We start from the raw sequence: 18291 nt of genomic DNA on the forward strand, positions 1-18291 counted from the left end.
TGGCTTAATCACACATCTTAATAGCTTTCCACGCTTTGAACTCGTTGTTAATTCCAGTAATAAAATGAAATGAGAGAACTGGCTGGGTAATTAGCGAGGAGGCTTGGGAAGAAATTGCTCTTTTATAGCAGGCAGTAAACGCCGCTGCGCTTGGTGACCGGGCTTTCCGGCAGGCTGGCAGGAGCCCGCCCAGCCAGCGCCCGCCCGCCCACCTCGGTTCTGCTGAGGCAGGGGAAATCCTCGGGCTCCTCCAGGGACCCCCCAAATGCCAAGCACCTCTGGAGCAGCCACACAGCTGCAGAGGAAGCCCCTTTGCACTCACTGGGGGTGGGCTGCAGCCAGCAACCCAAGGCAGGGGAAGAAGCTCCCGCAGGCCCCCAGGCCCAGCGCCTCTGCCCGCCTGTGCCAGAGCAGCCTCAGCTCCCTGTCACTGCGACTCCCCGTGCCTGCCTCAAGCAGGTGCCGTTGGCTGACCTGGAACTGCTGCTGATCACTTCCTTGTGAACTGGAGCAGCCCAGTCCTTGGGAAAGGGACCCAGGCGTGCAGCGCCTGCCCCCTTCCTGATGGCGGTGTGGGGAGAGGGAACATACTGGGCCAATCCCCTTGGTAAAGACTGCTCCCCCCACCCACCTTATCACCTCCCCCACCCGCCTTGCTTCTGCATGTAGGGTGGCCAAGATTGGGAACAGGAACCTGGAAAAGAGAGGGGGCCAAGCCGGAGATGAATGCAGGTACCAAGGAGGAGAATCTGGGTTAGCTCAGGATCCATGGGACGGGCTTCCTGGGCTCTCCTCTCCAATTCCTTGAGGCTGGGCAGCATGCCTCTTCCTGTCCTGGGTTTCCTGTCCTTGCCCACATGTGTAGGGTGGGGGTTAAATCACTCCCATCGCACTGCTGCTGCCTGGCACTGGGGGTTGCTGTTGCTGCAACAGGAGTGGCCCCAAGCTGGGTGGCAGGCATGAGGCCTGATCTAGGCTGAGTCAGAGGACCCAGGCACAGTCACCCCTTTTTGGAAGGGGGACGGCAGACGAGGGTGCTCAGGGCCGCCCGGGGCAGGGTGGGGCTGAGCAGATCTCCTCCTGCCCCTCCAGGACTATATGCAGAACATCCATGGGAAGGAAATCGACCTGCTGCGCACGACAGTGAAGGTGCCGGGCAAGCGGCTTCCTCGTGCTGCCACAGCCACGGCCGCCAGCAGCGCCAGCCCCAAGACCAATGGCCTGGCCAAGGAGCGAAGTGGCGTCGGAGGAGGAGTGCACTTCCCTGGCGGCTCCAGTAAGGCGCCTCTCTTTCTCTGGGGCTGGGCTCAGGCAGAGGCCCCTGGAGCTCTGGGTGGGCTGTTGCGGGCGGCCTTGGTGGTGAGGGGTGTGTCCACTGCCTTGAGGGCCCATGTGCCACCCCCTGGGAGATCTGGCAGAGGGGTGGATTAGTGGTTACCCAGTCAGCATCAGGCAGGCCTGCTGCCAGAAGAGGTGGCCAGCTGCAGCCTGGGCAGGAGTTGGGGGGGTGGTTGTGGACATAGGAAGCCCCCTGGCGCCCAGTCAAGGCCCTCTGCCTGCCTGGCCCTGGGTGGCTCTGTGAGGTTTCAGGCAAAAGTGTCCTTGGCCCTGCTTGGAGATTGTGCCTGCCTGTTAGGGCCCAGCCTGGCCTGCACCCCTTCTTGTGGCTGACCGGCTCACGCCTTGCCTTGTCGTTCCCAACGCTCAGCTCTGGAGTTTGCATCTTCCCCTAATGGTATGTAGACGGAGTGATGGAGGGAAGAGAGAAGATGAGCTGAGTGCGGCTCCTATTAATGGTTCTCAGTGCCTAATTAAATGCAAATAACTAGCATTAAAGCCCCATTACGGCTGAGCATTCAAGCCCTCCCAAGTTGGGAAGTTGGTGGGGGGGGGATCCGTTTCTCACAGTTGCAGCCGCTGCCTGCAGGTGGGTGGAGGGAGTGTGGACAGCACGCCAGCATGGAGGGTGGGAGTGTGCGCGGGTGGGAGGCGAGGCTCAGGCGCTTGCTTGCTTGCTGGCCAAGGCCTTTTCTCCAGATTCTGCCCATGCTTGTTGTCGGCCCACATGAACCACCTAGTTCTCTGCCGTGGGCCGTTCACCCCCGTACACCCAAGTTCCCAGAAAGGAGGCACCTGGCCAGTGTCAGGCTCGTCACAGGGACTGTGCCTCTGGCGGCTACCCCTCCCTGGCAGTCTTTTGGACTGGTGGGGAGAGACAAGAGGCCTCTAGGAAGCTGTTTTTCCTGGCACCAGCTCCCCTAGAGTCTCTGTGGACCTTTACAGGAAAGGCTCCAGGGCTCTGCCCTGCTGGGTGCCTGCCTAGTTCCCTTCTTGTACTGCTCTCAGTCCTCTGGGTTGCCTTCTGTGCTCCTTCCTCATTCACCTTACAGAGGCCCAAGGGCCGGAGCAACTGGGGAGTGAAAGCAGCCCCCACAGCTGCTTTCAGCTCTTCCCAGCCGTGGGCAGAGTCAGGGTTTCGCAGCCGTCTTGTGCCCTGCAGACCTGCTTCCCTCCTCAAGGCTGCTCTGCCAGGAACAGTGTCCCATGGTGTTGTCATCGTCCCCGGACACCCTTGCAAAGGGGCGTAAGAGGGGTTCACCTTGAGTAGAAAAGTAGAGGCTGTGGGGGGCTTGGAAGAGAGAATGTGGGGGTTGCACTGCCAGCTTGCCCCTGGGAGGGTCTGCGCGAAGGAGCCATTCATGGTGCCTGCTGCTCTCTCATAGGGAAATCAGAGCAGCATTGTGGGATCAGTCTAATCCCCTCCCCCCCCCCGCCCTCTTGGCCAAGAGAAGGAGGCTTGGGACGAAGAGGATCAGGTGGGGCAGAGCGCCTTTGTGTGGCCGGCCAGCACCAGGGGCCTCACTCTGCCTGCGGAGGAGGAAAGCCACCAGTGTGTGTGCCTGGTGCTTGTGCGCTCATTTGCTTGATTGTCGCTGGCAGGCGCCCTGCCCCTCGCCCTGGCCGTGGGCAGGCCCTCCCCTCTCCCACCCCCCCATGCTCCATGGGGGCAGAGTGCGCGATTGGCTCCCCCAAGCCCGGCTGCTTTGCCTGCTGTGATCATGTCACGTCGGGCTGCGTCGATGTTAACATCTCATTATCTTTGTTACTGTAATTACATTATCCGCTGCTTTATGCAGAATTATTCTCCAAGGACTAATTGATGGATCCATGTTTAATTCATTAATCATTAGCATCAAATTCGACAATTACAGTGCACACTGATTGTGGAATTTCAAATGTAATGAGGGAAGAATTAACAAAGAAAAGGGAAACCTGTTTGCCAGGGCCCTGCTGTGCCTGGGGGGAGGGTGACATTGAGGCAGGGCAGGGCAGGGCAGGGGGGACCTGATAGAGCAACCTGGCCATGGGGGGGGGGGATGAGGCTTAGACTCCTTACGTGGGTCACACTGTTCCCCCAGCAGTAGAACGCATCCTCTCCATGGTTTCTGATTTTGCAGGCTGGAGCAGGGATGAGGCTTCCTCCCCACTGCCGCTGTACGGGAGTTCCCTCCAACCAACCACCCCCACAGATAGGTCGGTGTAGCTCCTCTGTGGCCTCAGCAGGCTCTTCCTAACCAGTACTGGTTGATTGTGTGTGCGCCTGGCCCCTTCAGCTCACTTGACACACACACCCCCAGGTTGCCCCATTGGTATGACTCAAGCTGGGTAGCCCAGGGAAGCAGTCCCCCCCCCCCTGCAGACGTGTATGCAGTCTGCTCACTGGCTGATCTTCTCCAGCACTCTCCCCTGCAGCCACTTCCCAGGGCCGTAGGTGGGAAGGGTGAGGCTAGTGATGTTACCTTCCTCAGGCTACAATGGGTCCAGTACCTCAGGGTTATGGATGCAGCATGCCAGCAGCGGCTCTCTGGGGTCTTTCCTTCCTTACCCTCCCACCTGGAGATGCTGCCAGGCAGGGACTGGAGCTGCTGCGGCCTTCCCCAGGCAAAGCAGGGGCTCCACCAAGCAGCTGTGCTGGATTGTGATAGGTCAGGCCACAGAAGAGGCTGTGGTAGGGGGGCTCTATCCCAGCTCAGGCTCGGGCAGACGAGAGCTCTGTGCTGCCAGGCGAAGTTTGCCAGGAGGCCTGCGGAGACGCTGAGCTCAGGTGGGCTTCCGAGGGACTTTGGCTTGTGCCCCTAGGCAACCACACCCCAGTTCCCGGTTCCGGCCCCCCCCCCCTCGCACAGCTTTGCACTTTGTGTCCGCAGCAGGCTCCACAGAGTGGCTTTGGGCCTGAGCAGTAACTCATCTAGTATTTTCCAGGCATGTCCCACCCCCAGGTTTGGCAGAGGGGCCAAGACCCCAAGACTAACCTTTCCTTTGCCTTCCACTGGAACAGCAGTCTAACTTTTTTCATCTCGGGGCACACTGACAAGGCACTAAAGTTGTCAAGGCTCTCCACATTTTTTGACAAATAACAAGGCACATTGCACTGTAGTTGGGGGGCTCACACCCCCAGTGGCCTTACTAATAATTGACCCTAGCCTAAACACTTGCAGCACACCTGCAGACCATCCTCGGCACACTGGTTGAAAATCATTGCTCTGGAACATGTGGGCCTCTACTTCCTGCAGGGGGGGCATAGTTCTGCTACTTGCTTTTACGGTGCCATCCGCAAGCTTGGCACTTTGCACAGTGTAGCAAGGATAAGTCCTTTTCCTGAGGGGTTTGCAATCCAGAAACTGACCCAAGGGAGGTGATGGAGGGGGGCAGAGGAAGCTGCCGCCCTGCTGGCAGTTTCACACCCGACAGGAGAGGGGGCTGCAGCCTGGTTCTACGGCCTTTGCAGGAGAGGTGGGCTGGAAGGGGGTGTGTGACGGCCTAGAGCTGCCCCTGCTTGGCACCCAGAAGGGACCGCAATCAGTCTAAGTGGGGCAGGGGGAGACTCCTGCCACTGCTGTGTTGGCACAACTTCAGATGTTCCTCTGAACACAAAATGTTTTCTGTGTCATTCAGCACACAAAGCCTGACGCTTATGAGTTAAAGCCTTATGCTTGATTGGTGGGATGCTGTGAGATACAGGAAGCTGGACTAGATGGGCCTATGGCCTGATCCAGTGGGGCTCTTCTTATGTTCTATTTATAACATTTAAACTTCTGCTGCCTTTATTTTCTCCAGGCCATAATTTCAGGCATAGTTAGCATCGGAGATGGAGTTGCTGGGACGCAAGAGACCTCAGTGTGGCTTTTTATTATTGTTAGTGTTAGCAGCAAGCACCCCTCCCACTTGCTGGAGCCCCGGGACGGCTGTTGGCCATTCCTCGGCTATGGCGCTCGATGCTGCAGAGGAGGGGAGAGTGGGCAGAGAAGCCATGGCCACCAGCAAGAGGCTTGATGGGCTGGGAAGGGACTGTGGCTGCTTCCAGGTGTGTTAGTCCCCCGTGAACCCTAGGCATCCTTTCTGGGGGGGGGGTCAGGGCTGGTAAGGTATGTGGCAGCAGCACTGCCTGTCTGGGGTCTCCCAGAGTGCGGCTGGCCAGCTGGGAATGTGGCCGTGGTTTCCTGGCCCTCTGCCTTCTCTGCCTCTCTCCACTCTCCCTCTCTTATGGTAAGAGCGCCATAGTTGAGGAATGACCAGGAGCTGTCCCAGGACTCCAGCAGGTGAGAGGGGTGCTTGCTGCTAATACAGGTGGCCAGCTGGGAATGTAGCCCTTCTGGAGCTGTGCAGTCAGGAGATGAGCGTTGCGGGCATCGCTGCCTCTGGTGATTTGCAGGGTCAGGCCCTGCTGCCCTCCCCATCACAGCATTCTCTGACTCAGCGTTCCAAAAGCGAACATATTTTATTAGCAGGGGATTTTTGTCAGTGTCTTCTCCGCATTTCCAGTTTTCTGCTTTGAGTCGGGGTGGAGGTGGGCGAGGAGTCTTCTTTTTCAGATTGTTCTAGAGCCACCATTCTCGGCCTTTTCTTGGCTGTGCCTCCCCAGGAGCTCTTCTCAGGTTCCACCCCTGGCCAAACAAGGGTGCAACATGAAAAGGTAAATGTAAGGCTCCCCTTCTCACAGTACAAATCTGTGCCCCTTCAAATGTACCTGTGGTCCAAATGGCTGTTCTAGATTGTGTGTATTTCTCCCCTGCTTCCAGCTTTGGATTGGGGAGGGGAGCAAAGTGGTCAAGTGTCTGCTTTGGGCACAGAGAATCTAGCTGGGTTCAGTCCTCAGTCCATCTTCATGGGAAGCCTCCCCCCCCCCAACAAGGTTCATCTGGCCCTTGGCACCAACCTGGGCCTTTGTTCCCTGTGCCTCCTGGCTTTGGTCTGTTGGCTGCACACCGGTAAAGGGAGGTCACGTCTCAGCACTCTGATTTCACTGCCAAGCCCCCATCTGGTTCTTGCTGTGCCTCCTGCCCCCCCCCCCCCCCCGCAGCATCCTCATTCATCCAGGTCGCTCCTGTCACTCTGCTCCTCCCCACTTCCTGGAGCATCTCCATCAGCTCTGCCCAATTCATGGCAACTAGAGGTGGGAGGGTGAGGCTCCTTCTCTCATGACTCCTTGCTTCTCACCACGGTGGTGAGGTTGTAGGGGGTTCTTTACTCAGGGGGAGTCGGAAGCTGCGAATCCCTTGCGCGCATTCGGCTGCTGCCGGACACTCAGTCGCCACCCCAACACATCGTGGCGGAGCTCTCCTGACCTGCCAGGTCAGTGGCCCCCTTCACTTGGTCCTGCTGAAGGACCCATCACGTGTCCTGGAATATGGGGCTGCCTGCACCTCTACCACAGGCACCCAGCAGTGTGCAAGGATGCCATGTGGGGCTTGAGGGCAACAGGAAGGCCTGGGCTCTCCTGCCCATTTGTTCATTATATTTATTTGCAGATTTCTACCCCGTGTTCTCTCCCTGCTGGGCATTCTGGCAGTACCCTGAGCTACTCTTTGAAGAAGGCCTGTGCTTTTCCTCAGAGACGTGGCAAGTCATTTGCCACCCGGCACTCATAAGTTCTTCACTACTCCTCTATATGAGAAACTTATTTTCAATAATAGTCATTACATGAAAGGAACATTAGTTATTGTTAACAACGGCCAGAAAATAAACACAGTGAACATTTCCCTACAAGCAGGGGATGAAAGTCAGTGCCCTTGCTGTTGCTCTCCTGCAGGGGGTACTCAGTGACATACTGCCCCTGCAGCTGGAGGTTCTGTGTGGCCATTTGGTTAGTAACCACTGATAGATGTCTAGTCCACCATGAATGGTTAGAATCCACTTAAAGTCATCTAAGCCAGTGACCATCAACATCCAAACTTTATATCCGCGGTATTACTAGGGTTGGTGTCACCCAGCACAAGAACTCCTGGTATAACACCCCCCCACCCCCAATTAACTTCATTTATTTGACTATATAACAGTACAGGTCATCCTACAAATCAGTAACCAATCAAAAACCACTGACCAACTTGATACAGCACAACTGAATTGGATTCAACCATGAGCTCTGGTACATGGAAATGAGAGTTTACTCATACTAACACCTTATTGGTTCCCTGCTGTGTCATAATAATACCTCATTGACTGTTGGAACAATCAGTCTCACTAGTCAGTTCTGAGTTAAGAAAATCCACTTTTTGTTCCATAAGGCAGTTTTGTTTTCCTTTTCCAGTTACTTGGCTATAGCTTTTGATAGAATGCAGATATTTCAAAACACAAAACGTGTTTTGTTTCATTGCATCTTCATTAAATTACCCTTCAAATGATATGATGGCATTATTCATAAATGCCAAGGTTTCCACAATTTTGACAACTAGTGGTGCCACCCTCCCCTCCAGAGGGTCACCTGTTGTGACCTGCCCCCCTTAGCTACACCACTGCTTTTCCTGTAATGGTGAGGAGGCCAGGCTGTGAGATGGTTGAGCCCCACCCATGTTCCATGGTTCAAGCAATGGTGCCACAGCATCTCTGGCTTGTTAACTGCAACTGAACGCAGTGTGCCCAGGGCAAAGCAGGATGTTCAGTGTGTTCGCATGCAATGCCTACTGGGCATGTGGCGTCCCTCCCGCTCCTGCAGTGTGTGCCTTGCCTTGTGGGAGTCCTACTCCCCTGGCTTGGCTCACTGGGCTGCCTTCCTCAGCCTTCTGTTTTCCTTGGGCTCTTGGGTTCCCCTTTCCTCCTAAGGGGAAGCAGCCGCAGTGCCAAGCATTTTTCAGCAAATTGCTTGGCTCCTGGAGGGGACCAGGCCCCCAGTCTTCCAGCCTGTGTCCAGCCTAGCTGTGTACACGGAGTGGCCCTTAGTGGGTAGCAGTGAGCTGCCAGCTCAGCAGAGTGGCTTGTGTGCGTGTGTGTGCACCCTGGCAGGATCTCCCGGCTATCTGTCCTGAGTGCTTGGGAAGTTTTCTCCTTGCCCTGTCCCGGTGGGTTCGGGGGCAAGTTGTACATGCTTGCGGGACTGGGCAGTGCTGCCCAGATGGAAATAGATGCGCAGACCCCGTGCCAGAGTGCAGGACAGCAGCAGAGCCCCTTAGTCAGCAACTAAGTGGAGCCTGCCAGGGCTCAGATCGAGTTGCAATTTACCAGAGGTTACGTAACAGCATAAGAACAGCCCCGCTGGATCAGGCCAAAGGCCCAGCTTCCTGTAGCTCATAGTGGTCCACTAAATGCCTCAGGGAGCACACAAGACAGCAAGACACAACCAGCGTCCTGGTGCCCTCCGCTGAATCTGGCACTCTGAGGTAGCCTACTACTAAAATCAGAAGTTTGCACATTCCTATCATGACTTGTAATCCGTGATGAACTTTTCCTTCAGAAAATATGTCCAATCCCCTAAAGGTATTGCGGTGAGATGCCATCACCGCTTCCTGTGGCATGGAGTTCCACAGACTAATGTGCTGGGTAAAGAAATATTTTCTTTTATCCTAACACTCCCAGCGCTCATAGTGGATGTCTCCTGGTTCTGGTGTTATGTGAGAGGGAAAAGAACATCTCTTTATCCACTCTTTTCATCCCTTGCATAATTTTGTCTATCTCAGTCATGTTCCCCCTCAGGCACCTCTTTTCTGGACTGAAGAGGCCCAAACGCCGTAGCCTTTCCTCATAGAGAAGGTGCCCCAGCCCAGTAATCATTTTGGTTGCTCTCTTCTGCACCTTTTCCATCTCCACTACATCCTTTTTGATATGTGGTGACCAGAATTGGACGCAGTACTCCAGGTGTGGCCTTACCATCAATTTGTACAACAGCATCATAATATTAGCCATTTTATTCTCAATACCTTTTCTGATTATCCCAAGCCCTCTTTACCGTCACCAGACATTGGGTCAACACTTTCTTTGAGCTGTCCACCAGCGCCCCAAGATTCCTCTCCTGATCTGTCATAGACAGCTCAGAACCCATTAACCTAGTGGTTCTCACACATTTAGCACTGGGACAGAATGAGAATCTGTCGGGACCTGCTGGAAGTGATGTCATGACTGGAAGTGACGTCATCAAGCAGGAAAATTTGTTACTATCCTAAGCTGCAATCCTACCCACACTTACCCAGGAGTAAGTTTCCTTACCTATCATTGTTAAAAGAATATACATAGTAGTTTGTTAAAAGTACAGGTCTATAACATTTCCGCAAATGCAGTCACATATCATGGTAGCATCAAGTCTAATATATTAAAAATAAAATATTGAAATGAATGGGTACCCACCTGAAATTGTCTTGCGACCCACCTAGTGGGTCCCGACCCACAGTTTGAGAAACACTGCATCAGCCTGTCTGTAAAGTTTTGATTCTTTGCCCACTGTGCATGACTTTACATATACTTACACTGAAATGCATCTGCCATTTTGCTGTCCATTTTGCTGCTTAGCCCTGTCTCCAGGTCATTTAAGCACCGGTCCCAGGACAGATCCTTGGGGACCTTGGGGCTCCCACTCTGCTTTTCACCTCCATTGTGAAAATTGCCCACTGACACCCACTCTCGGTTTCCTGGGCCTCAGTCAGTTCCTAATCCATGAGAGGACCTGCCCCCTAATTCCCTGACTGGAGTTTTCTCAGCAGCCTTTGGTGAGGGACCATGTCAAATGCTTTCTGAAAGTCCAGAAATATTCACAGGTTCTCCCGCATCCACATGCCTGTTGACCTTTTCAAAGAATTCTAGGGAGTTCATGAGGCACAACTTGCCCTTCCAGAAGCCATGCTGGTTCCCCCTCATCGTCTTCGTCTATGTGTTGTAAGATTTTATCTTTGATGAGGCATTCCACCATCTTACCTGGAACAGGCTGACCGGCCTATAGTTTCCCAGATCCCCTCTCCTTCCCTTTTTAAAGACTAATGTGAAGTCACTGGTCCCCCCATTTCCTTTGGCCTTAGCACTTCCTTTGACCTTTGAAGTCCATCATGGGTTACAAGTCACAAGGTTGCAAGGAAGGCCAAGGACTCTAGCCCAAGCTGGCAGGAGCCACTTCATGGATACATCTATGGCAGCCCCACTCTGGCCCAAAGCTAGGAGAATGAGGTGAGGGCCTGCTTTTACAACCCAGCCAGTAATCTAAAGGGGCCGGCCTGCCTCTGGGTGTCAGCCTAATCCTATTTGTGTGTACTCAGGAGCAAGTCTGCCAAGCAGGTGTGCACAGGGTTGAGAGCGTTTCAGTGACATTCCAGACCTTGAGGGGATCTCTTTTGAGAATAGATGCAGCTTTTCACATGAGGAGAGAGATCCTGACTTCCTTCAGGGATTGCGCCTCAGTATAATCTGCAGGCCTTTCATCCTGATCAGTTTTTCAGAGAACCTGAGGAGGCACCACCCTAGGCAGGGAGGACGGAACCAAGAGGGCTCCAGCTAGTTCCCAGGGAAGGGAGACAGGTGCCCGTCCACACCCTCAGTGAGGGACCTCCTCTTGCACCCACCCCCTGAATTCACTGGAAAGGGTCGGATCTTAATGGGGAGTCTTGCAATCTGGGGGGGGGGATTCTCTCCCACCATTCTCCCTGGCTTTAGCCCCAGCCTGCTGTTGCTGTGAGATCTTTGGATGACCACTAGTTCCACTTCCAGGGTCCTTCAGCCTGTGTGCCGCCCCCCAACCCTGGGTTCCTTTGACCTTGGCAAGCTGGCTTCAGGTGCCTGATGGACTCTTGCCAGTCAGGAAAAGGGGGACTCCTGGCCAGGAAAGAGAAAGGTACCAAGGCTGCTTTCCTGCCTTGGTACCCCATGCAGGGTTCCTCCTGCTGGTGGTAAAACCGCTTCACTTTGGCTGGCGGTGTCTTGGAAATTGAAGGCCGTGTGGGCATGGCTGCAGCAGGCACTACCTGGCCATTGCTTGTGATGAGCAAGGTAAGAGTTTTTGCCATTCTTGCCGGGACCAGTTTGGGGACTGCTTTAGTGTGCAGGAGAACTGCTGCTCCTGGTATCCACTGGAGGCCTGGATGGAAAGGCTGTCACTGAGCCTGTCACTTCCAGCAAGCCTGCCAGTCCAAGAATCTTCCCTTGTCTGCAAGCATCTGGTGCGGGCAGTGTCTCTCCTGGTTCAGCACTAGGGTGACCAGCCCCCGCCCCCAGAGGCCTGCGTGTTCCAGAGCTGGCCTTTCCCTGCCTCGTCGTGCTCCTGTGGCCTTTGGATTGAGACTCAGGTTGGGTGCCGCCAAGTCCAGAGGGTAGAAGCTCCTTGCCCCCCAACTGCAGAAACACCTGGCTGGGGACGGAGGGTCTTCAGCCACTGCTGCTGCTGCTGCTTGCCAGCTGTCCCCTCCCTCCCTCCCTGCAAGGTAACGGGAGTAAGGCAAGGGAGAAGGGAGATGGATGTGGCGGGCGGGAGCCGAGCAGCGCCAGCTAATTACCCTTTCGAGTGTGTCTTGTAAATTAAGGGCTAATTAGAGGCAAAGTCAGTGTCATGGTTCTACACGTGTTTCTGAGGTGCTGAACCAGAGGGAGGGGGTGCAGTGGAGCAAGGAGCAGGCAGACCTGTCGCTTGCCCTGGAGGGGGGGTGATTGGCTGTGGGGGGTGTTGCTGGGGAGGAACGGGGGCCCTCCAGGTGGCTCTGGCCCCACCAGGCCCTGCTCCCACTGGAGGGGCTGGGTGGGCACCCAGCTGCCCCCCCCCAAGCTACTGCTTCTTTTCCCCAGGCAGCTGGCTGAACTGCAGAGCAGCTCTTGGCTAGGCATGGGGAATCCCCTCCACCCATGCTTTCTGCTCACCCTTGCGCCTAGCTGCCCCCCTTGCCTGCCTGTAGTGGCGCCGTGCACTGTTCTCACCATGCCAGGACTATGCCCAGCCTTAGATTCTGGCAGATCTCCAGGCCGCAGCAGAGGCCTGCTGGGACAGCCAGTTCAGTACCCTGGATGTTTCCACGGTGGCGGGGGGGGGGTGACCAGGGCTGCTCCAGAGGGAGGAGCCCTGGAAGCTGGTACCCCCTCCCCAACCTAGGGGAGGGGGCTCAAGGCAGGCCGTGCTTGTCCTGGTGGGCATGCTGCACCCCTCCCCCATGACTCGGGGGGGCTCTTCTGGGTTGCTCCTGGTTGCAGCAGCCCACCTGTAGGGGGCAAATGAGGAAACCTGGTGAGTGCCACTCTCCCCCTCCCATTGGGCAGAGCCTCTCCTTGCTTGGTGTCATCTCTCAGCCTCTCCAGGGGCCCCCACCCCGCACTTGTCCTCCCCTCTCTGTGCGTCATTGCTCCTGGTGGCCTTGAAATCCTGGGGGGCTGCTGGCGCAGGCACTGTGCAGTCCTGCGTGGAAGCCTGTTGGGCCTCAGCAGTGAAGGCTTCCCAGGAGCGGGTCTCAGGCGTCCTTGTTTTCAGTATCCTGGGTGCAGAATGGCAGCGCAGCAGTGGTTTTGGTGGGCTTCCCCTTGGTCCTGTTGGTGGTTGCCTTTTAAGAGACTGGCTGTGCCTCGGAGTGGTTGAGATGCAAGGATGGGTGAAGTCAGGGTGGAGGGCTGAAGGAGTCTAGCCTGTTACCAGCATGGGGAGGGGGCGTGGGGGTTGAGGCAGACACACAAGTCAGTTGGCAAGTTCATGAAGTGAGTTGCCTTGACTTTTCTGCAACAGCATTTGGGTAGTGTTACCCCCTCCTCCTGCTTGTCCCAGACAGGGGGGCCTTGATCTGGTTGCTCTTCCCCAGCCAGCCTCTTCATTTCTGTGCTTGGTGTGTCCCATCCCCCCCACCAAGGTGAGGTTCAGGACTCCTTTGTGTCTCCCAAGTCCTGCCACTCTCTTCCTTGGATGTGTGTGTGGCTGGACTCTACCATGGGGGGGGGGAAGAAGGTCCCAAATGAAGACTTAGTGGCCAGGGACCTGTACAGCGAGGCTCCCCCCCCCCCAGTCCTGCCAATGACCTCTTTTTTAGCCTTCAAAGCCCTTCCCTGCTGGGCTGCAGTGGCAGTGGGATGAGGAGGAACCCCGCACCCCACTGCCAGGTCAGACATCCCCCTTGCTCTTGCAGGCCAGGAGAGCAGGAGCCTTGCCTAGTGAGGGCAGAGCACCTGAGGCAAGCCAGGGCCTGCAGGGCCCAGCGTAAACCCTCTGGCCAGGTGTGGGAAGAGGGACTGTTGGTGGGCAGAGCAGCCCCGTGAAACCACACAGCCTGGTGCAGTCTACCGTGGGGGGGCGGGGCGGGCGCACATTGACACCTGCAACCAAGTTCATGACTGGGTCATCGGAACGAAGCTCCCCATGGAATTCTTTCCCCTTTGTTGCCAGATCGCCCCCCCCATCCTGCAGCACCAGGTGGAGCTCTGTGAGCATCAACAGCCTGGCCTGTGAGCCCCCCCCCCCCTTAATTCTGGAACTTGCTTCCACCAACTCCCACAGCAGCCAGTGTGGCCATTGAGAGAAGGCCCTGAGGGCACCCTTTGCATTTCCTTCTGGGGGGTGTCTTGCTAGTCTCTGAGCAACCCTTCTCACATAATACCAGAACCAGGGGACATCCACTCAAATTGAGTGTTGGGCGGGTTAGGACAGACAAAAGAAAATATTTCTTTACTCAGCGCGTGGTCAGTCTGTGGAACTCCTTGCCACAGGATGTGGTGCTGGCGTCTAGCCTAGACGCCTTTAAAAGGGGATTGGGCAAGTTTCTGGAGGAAAAATCCATTATGGGGTACAAGCCATGATGTGTATGCGCAACCTCCTGATTTTAGGAATGGGTTAAGTCAGAATGCCAGATGTAGGGGAGAGCACCAGGACGAGGTCTCTTGTTATCTGGTGTGCTCCCTGGGGCATTTGGTGGGCCGCTGTGAGATACAGGAAGCTGGACTAGATGGGCCTATGGCCTGATCCAGTGGGGCTGTTCTTATGTTCTTATGTTCTTATGCCCTTGTGGGTGTCAGGAGGTTGTGCTGCTGGGGGGAGCTGCCTCTGCCCTTCTCCCACACTGCTTTCCCTGAAGTGACCCCTTCTCTCCTCCCCACACAGGCGCTCCCCACTCGGCCAGCAGCACTTCCTTGCACTCGGAGCGCTCCGGCGGCAGCAGCACCAACCTGGGTGGCTTTGGCATGAAGCCGGACGGTGGCCCTGGTGGGGGCATTCACCAGCGCTCCTACTCTGTCTCCAGCGCTGACCAGTGGAACGAAGCGGTTGTCATACCTGGCGGCGCGTCCAGCCCTGGTGAGTAACACCCACTTGGCTTGGGCGCTGCTGCTGCTGCTGTGCAGTCGCGCAGGGTCTGGTTGTCCTCAGCCTGAGTCTGCCATAAATTCTCACTCAGTGGCCCTGAGCCAGCCTCAGTGCTCCCTGCCGGCCGCGTGTGGAATACCTTGCAGGCTCAGACAGTCCTCCTTCAGAATGCAGGGTTATTTTGCGGACACTGAAGGGGCCTGTGGGCCTTGCAGCAAGCACGTGTCATCTTGGACAGACCGCAAAGTGTGCCCCTTCTGGGCTGGCTCGGGAGCATTCCCACGCCAGGCAGGCAGCCTCACTACCCCTCACCATGCTGTCTGTCCAGCCACACCTCTTCTCTGCAACACCCATGGCTGCTTCTGCTTGTGGGGCTAAAGGGGTGCAGGCAGAGGCCAGAAATGCACATGTGGGCACATTTCTCCTCTGCTGAGGGAGAGTCATCAAGCAGAGTTTCTTCCTGTGGATGCTCGGAATGGGTCCCTGCCCCAGGACGCTTCCCCTCAAGGTGCTTAATTAGGAGTATGAAGGAGGAACCAAGCAGGCAGACCCAGGCCAGAGCAAAGAATCTCTTGAAGGAGGTGGCAGAACTGCAGGGCGGGGAGGTGATGCTGGGGGGCTTGTGGGAGCCACTGACCAATCTGGGACAGCAGAGGGCTCCTCTACCACCACCCCCAGCCAGGTGTGGAGCAGACTGGCTCGGCTGGGGGGCAGTCCTGGGGCAGGCAGCGTCCTTGGCGGGCTGGCCGAGCTAAGTGCGCCAGAACCTCGCCTGCCTGCCCGCCTCCCTCCCTCTCTCCTGCACGGATGTTTCAGGACAGTCGAGTGAATTAAAATAATTCATACATTTCCCAACGTAGCCACTTTGCCGAATTGGAAAATAAATGCCTCTGTGCGGCATCCATCACTTGGTGCTTCCTGGCTCTGCCACCGCACTAAAAAAGCAGTTAAATGCACATCAAGAGTGGCGGAGCCATTTCCATGCCTGCTCGCCCCCTTGTCGTTCTCATTAGCGCGGCAGCCGCCCCCCCTCGCTCCCAGGGGCTTTCGCAGTTTAAAGAGAGCCTCTTTATGATCATTACCGGAGTCCGACTGCGCCGCCGCCATTTGGAGCTGGGGAGGCTCCTCATTTGTAACTGTGAAAAACTATCAATTTCGGTGCGCCTGATGCAGCGCCTCCATCATCGGCCCCATCAGCTCCCCGCTGGAAGCGAATTAATCAGACTGTTACTGCTGATGGGGCAGAGCGAGTGAGTGGGGCTGGCGGCAGTGAGCGCGCGGCTGTGCGGGCGTGGGGAGGGCTCCGGCGCTGCCCCTTCTTGCGCTGCCGTGCGGTTCGCTGCCCGGAGCCAGGGCTCAGCACCTGCCTGGGGGAAGAGAGGTTGCGCAAAGCATGCCCCAAGTGGGGGGTGAGGAGTGAGCATGCCTGGAACGGAGGGGCCCCCAGCTCCTTCCTCACTCTGGAATGGGCTGATGGTCCCTGGGGTTTGGCGCCACTTGTTGTCAGCAGGTGGCCTTGAGGCCCTGTAGCTGGGCAGTCTTCTTTCCCAGGTCCTTTGCCCAGGATGGCCTGAATGGTGTGCTGCCAGCTGGGCCCCAGGGCAGGCTGCATCTCGCACCCTCCCCATGTGCACATCTTGCATCCTGGTTGCACTGTCCTGTGGAGAGGGACCTAAGAGATCCTGTGGGGGGGGGGGTGAGGCCCCCGACTGTGGAAGAAAGAGTGGGAAGACTTGTCCTGGGGTGGGGCTCACCAGTGGTTATCCCTTGGGAAATGGGGGGGCACCTCCTCTAACACGTCATTCCTGTATAGTTGTCCCCACGTCTGCCGCCTGCCACAAGTGCCCCACCCTCCATTGCCTACTGGGGAGGCTCAGCAGTCATTCCTTTGGCCGGGGGAGGCTTCTCTGGGGGCAGAGCTGGGCTGTGTGGGTGCCGGCAGCAGCCCCAACCAATGGGAAGGAGGAGCCCTTCCTGGATGCCTCGGCATCACCTCAGAGGATCCCAGAGTATCAGGGGTAGTCGGGTACTCAGGGTAGTCAGAGGTCACGGGTACCCTGTTTTCCAGAGCGTGCCCCCCCCCCGTTGAAGCTTTCCTGTGGCTTTGTCCTTCAGGCTGCTCAAGGCTGAGTGGGATAAAGAGGCCTTCTCTTAGCTGTCTTTGTAGGGTGGGGGCAAAAGGCTTATTCCATTAAGCTCTTTCCCTTCTCACTTGGCTAAAAGTGGGGTCCAGGAAGTGGCCCACACCTGGATCCCGGCAGGCTCACCTGTGTCTGTTTAATGACCCCCCCCCCACCTGCCTGAGGGAAGGGAGCTGGGAGGCCACACTTGCATGTGGGGTTGTCCAAAGCCTTTTCTCAGCGCACGGCTCTGTTCCCCGGCCCCTCCAGTCCAGCCCTGAGTGAGAGCAAGTGGCCCCCAGTGCCTGCGGTTCCTCGCCTGTCCAGATCAGACTTGGCTGCCTGGAAACTGTAGGCCTCGGCTGGAGAGTAGGCGGTGGTCTGTGGGTTGAGAGGCAGGGTGACCCCCTCCCCTTGTGGAGGCACCAAGATCGCTCTGGAGGGTTGGGGGATCTGGGGCTGTGGTGGGGCCGGACTTGCCCCTGGGCAGGTCCTGGAATTTCTAGCACTGCTGCTGATTGGAAGCCAAGTGCCACCGGGCTGAATGTCAGGTTCTGATTTTGTTGCTGGTCTCTAATGAAATTTGACATTTAATGGTGAGAAGCCGCGGCAGCGTGTGCGCGCCTGTGTGATCGGAGCTTGATTAGCGCACTCTAATTGACAGTAATTAGCCAGCTCCTGATTGTTTCTAATTCTGCTATTAATTGTAAGGAACAGTATGATTGAGGATAAATGTGGCGCGTGGCAGCCAAGGCTGAGACGTCTCTTCAGTGCCACAGCAGGCGCCTGCTACCGAGAGCGTCCCGTTCCTGCCCCAGTGCCTGGGAGTGGGGGGAGGCTGCCGTGTCTTGGGTGCCCCCTCTGAGTGCTGGGCCTGGCCCTGCAGCACTCCAGGGGAGGTGTTCCAGCCACTCTGGAGGGGTGCCCATGGAAGGGCACGCCAGTGGGGGCCTGGGGGCTGCGCTGATCTGTCCTCTCTCTGCCTGCAGCCAACGGCGCCACAGACACACTCAGCTCTAACCCCAACGTGTCCAGTGCAGCAAGCCCCAAGCTGGAGCCCCCGCCCTCCCCGCTTGCCAACCGGAAGAAGCATCGCCGGAAAAAGAGCACGGGCACTGGCCGGCCGGAGGGGACAAGCACTGCGGCGGAAGGTACCTGAAGGGGGGTCTGCTTCTCCGCAGACAGGAGCCTGACTGCTGGGCGGCTGTGGCTGCTTCTTCCCCTTTGCTCTGTGCCTGGGGAGAGCAGAGCAGAAGACCCTGCAAGGGGTCTGGGTGAGGTGGTGGCTCTGGGGCTTCCTCCGGAGCCAGGGCACTCCAGGCACTCCAGGGGTGGGGTGCCTCAAGGGAGGGGGTCACCAGTGCCAGGGCCTGCTGAAGCCTTTGTGCTGCTTGGTCCATGCTGGTGTGGGGGGAAGAGTAACCCGAAATCCTAGCTCCAGGCTGGTGCGTGCAGCCGCCTCCTTCCCCTCAACCAGCAGCATTCCAGGGGTGAGGAGTCCATTTTGGAGGAGCCAGGGACACATTCTGAGACCATCTTGCCCCCTGCTTCCTGTCTCCGCCCTTCCTACAACGTTCTTTGTGCTAAGGTGGGGGGGGGGGCTCCTCCTCTCATTGCAGTGTGAGGAAGTGGGCAGCTGTCCCAGGCTAGCACGTG

At 56.8% G+C, this 18291-nt stretch overlaps 2 protein-coding genes across 2 annotated transcripts in view; both read left to right on the forward strand.

Annotated features, from left to right (window-relative positions):
• The window catches only part of ATG9B (autophagy related 9B), a 9035-nt gene extending 8531 nt beyond the window's left edge, over positions 1 to 504 (forward strand). The window contains exon 10 of the mRNA XM_066627490.1: positions 232 to 504. Coding sequence (XP_066483587.1) covers positions 232 to 504 — 273 coding nt within the window. The remainder of the gene's footprint in view (positions 1 to 231) is intronic.
• A 587-nt stretch (positions 505 to 1091) lies between these two features.
• Positions 1092 to 18291, forward strand: part of AGAP3 (ArfGAP with GTPase domain, ankyrin repeat and PH domain 3) — a 31901-nt gene continuing 14701 nt past the window's right edge. The window contains exons 1-3 of the mRNA XM_066627664.1: positions 1092 to 1276; positions 14315 to 14506; positions 17625 to 17786. Of these exons, the coding sequence (XP_066483761.1) occupies positions 1099 to 1276; positions 14315 to 14506; positions 17625 to 17786 (532 nt within the window). The 5' untranslated portion in view covers positions 1092 to 1098. The remainder of the gene's footprint in view (positions 1277 to 14314; positions 14507 to 17624; positions 17787 to 18291) is intronic.

This window comes from Tiliqua scincoides, chromosome 5 (assembly GCF_035046505.1).
Source record: "Tiliqua scincoides isolate rTilSci1 chromosome 5, rTilSci1.hap2, whole genome shotgun sequence".
In the NCBI taxonomy this organism is placed as follows: Eukaryota; Metazoa; Chordata; class Lepidosauria; order Squamata; family Scincidae; genus Tiliqua; species Tiliqua scincoides.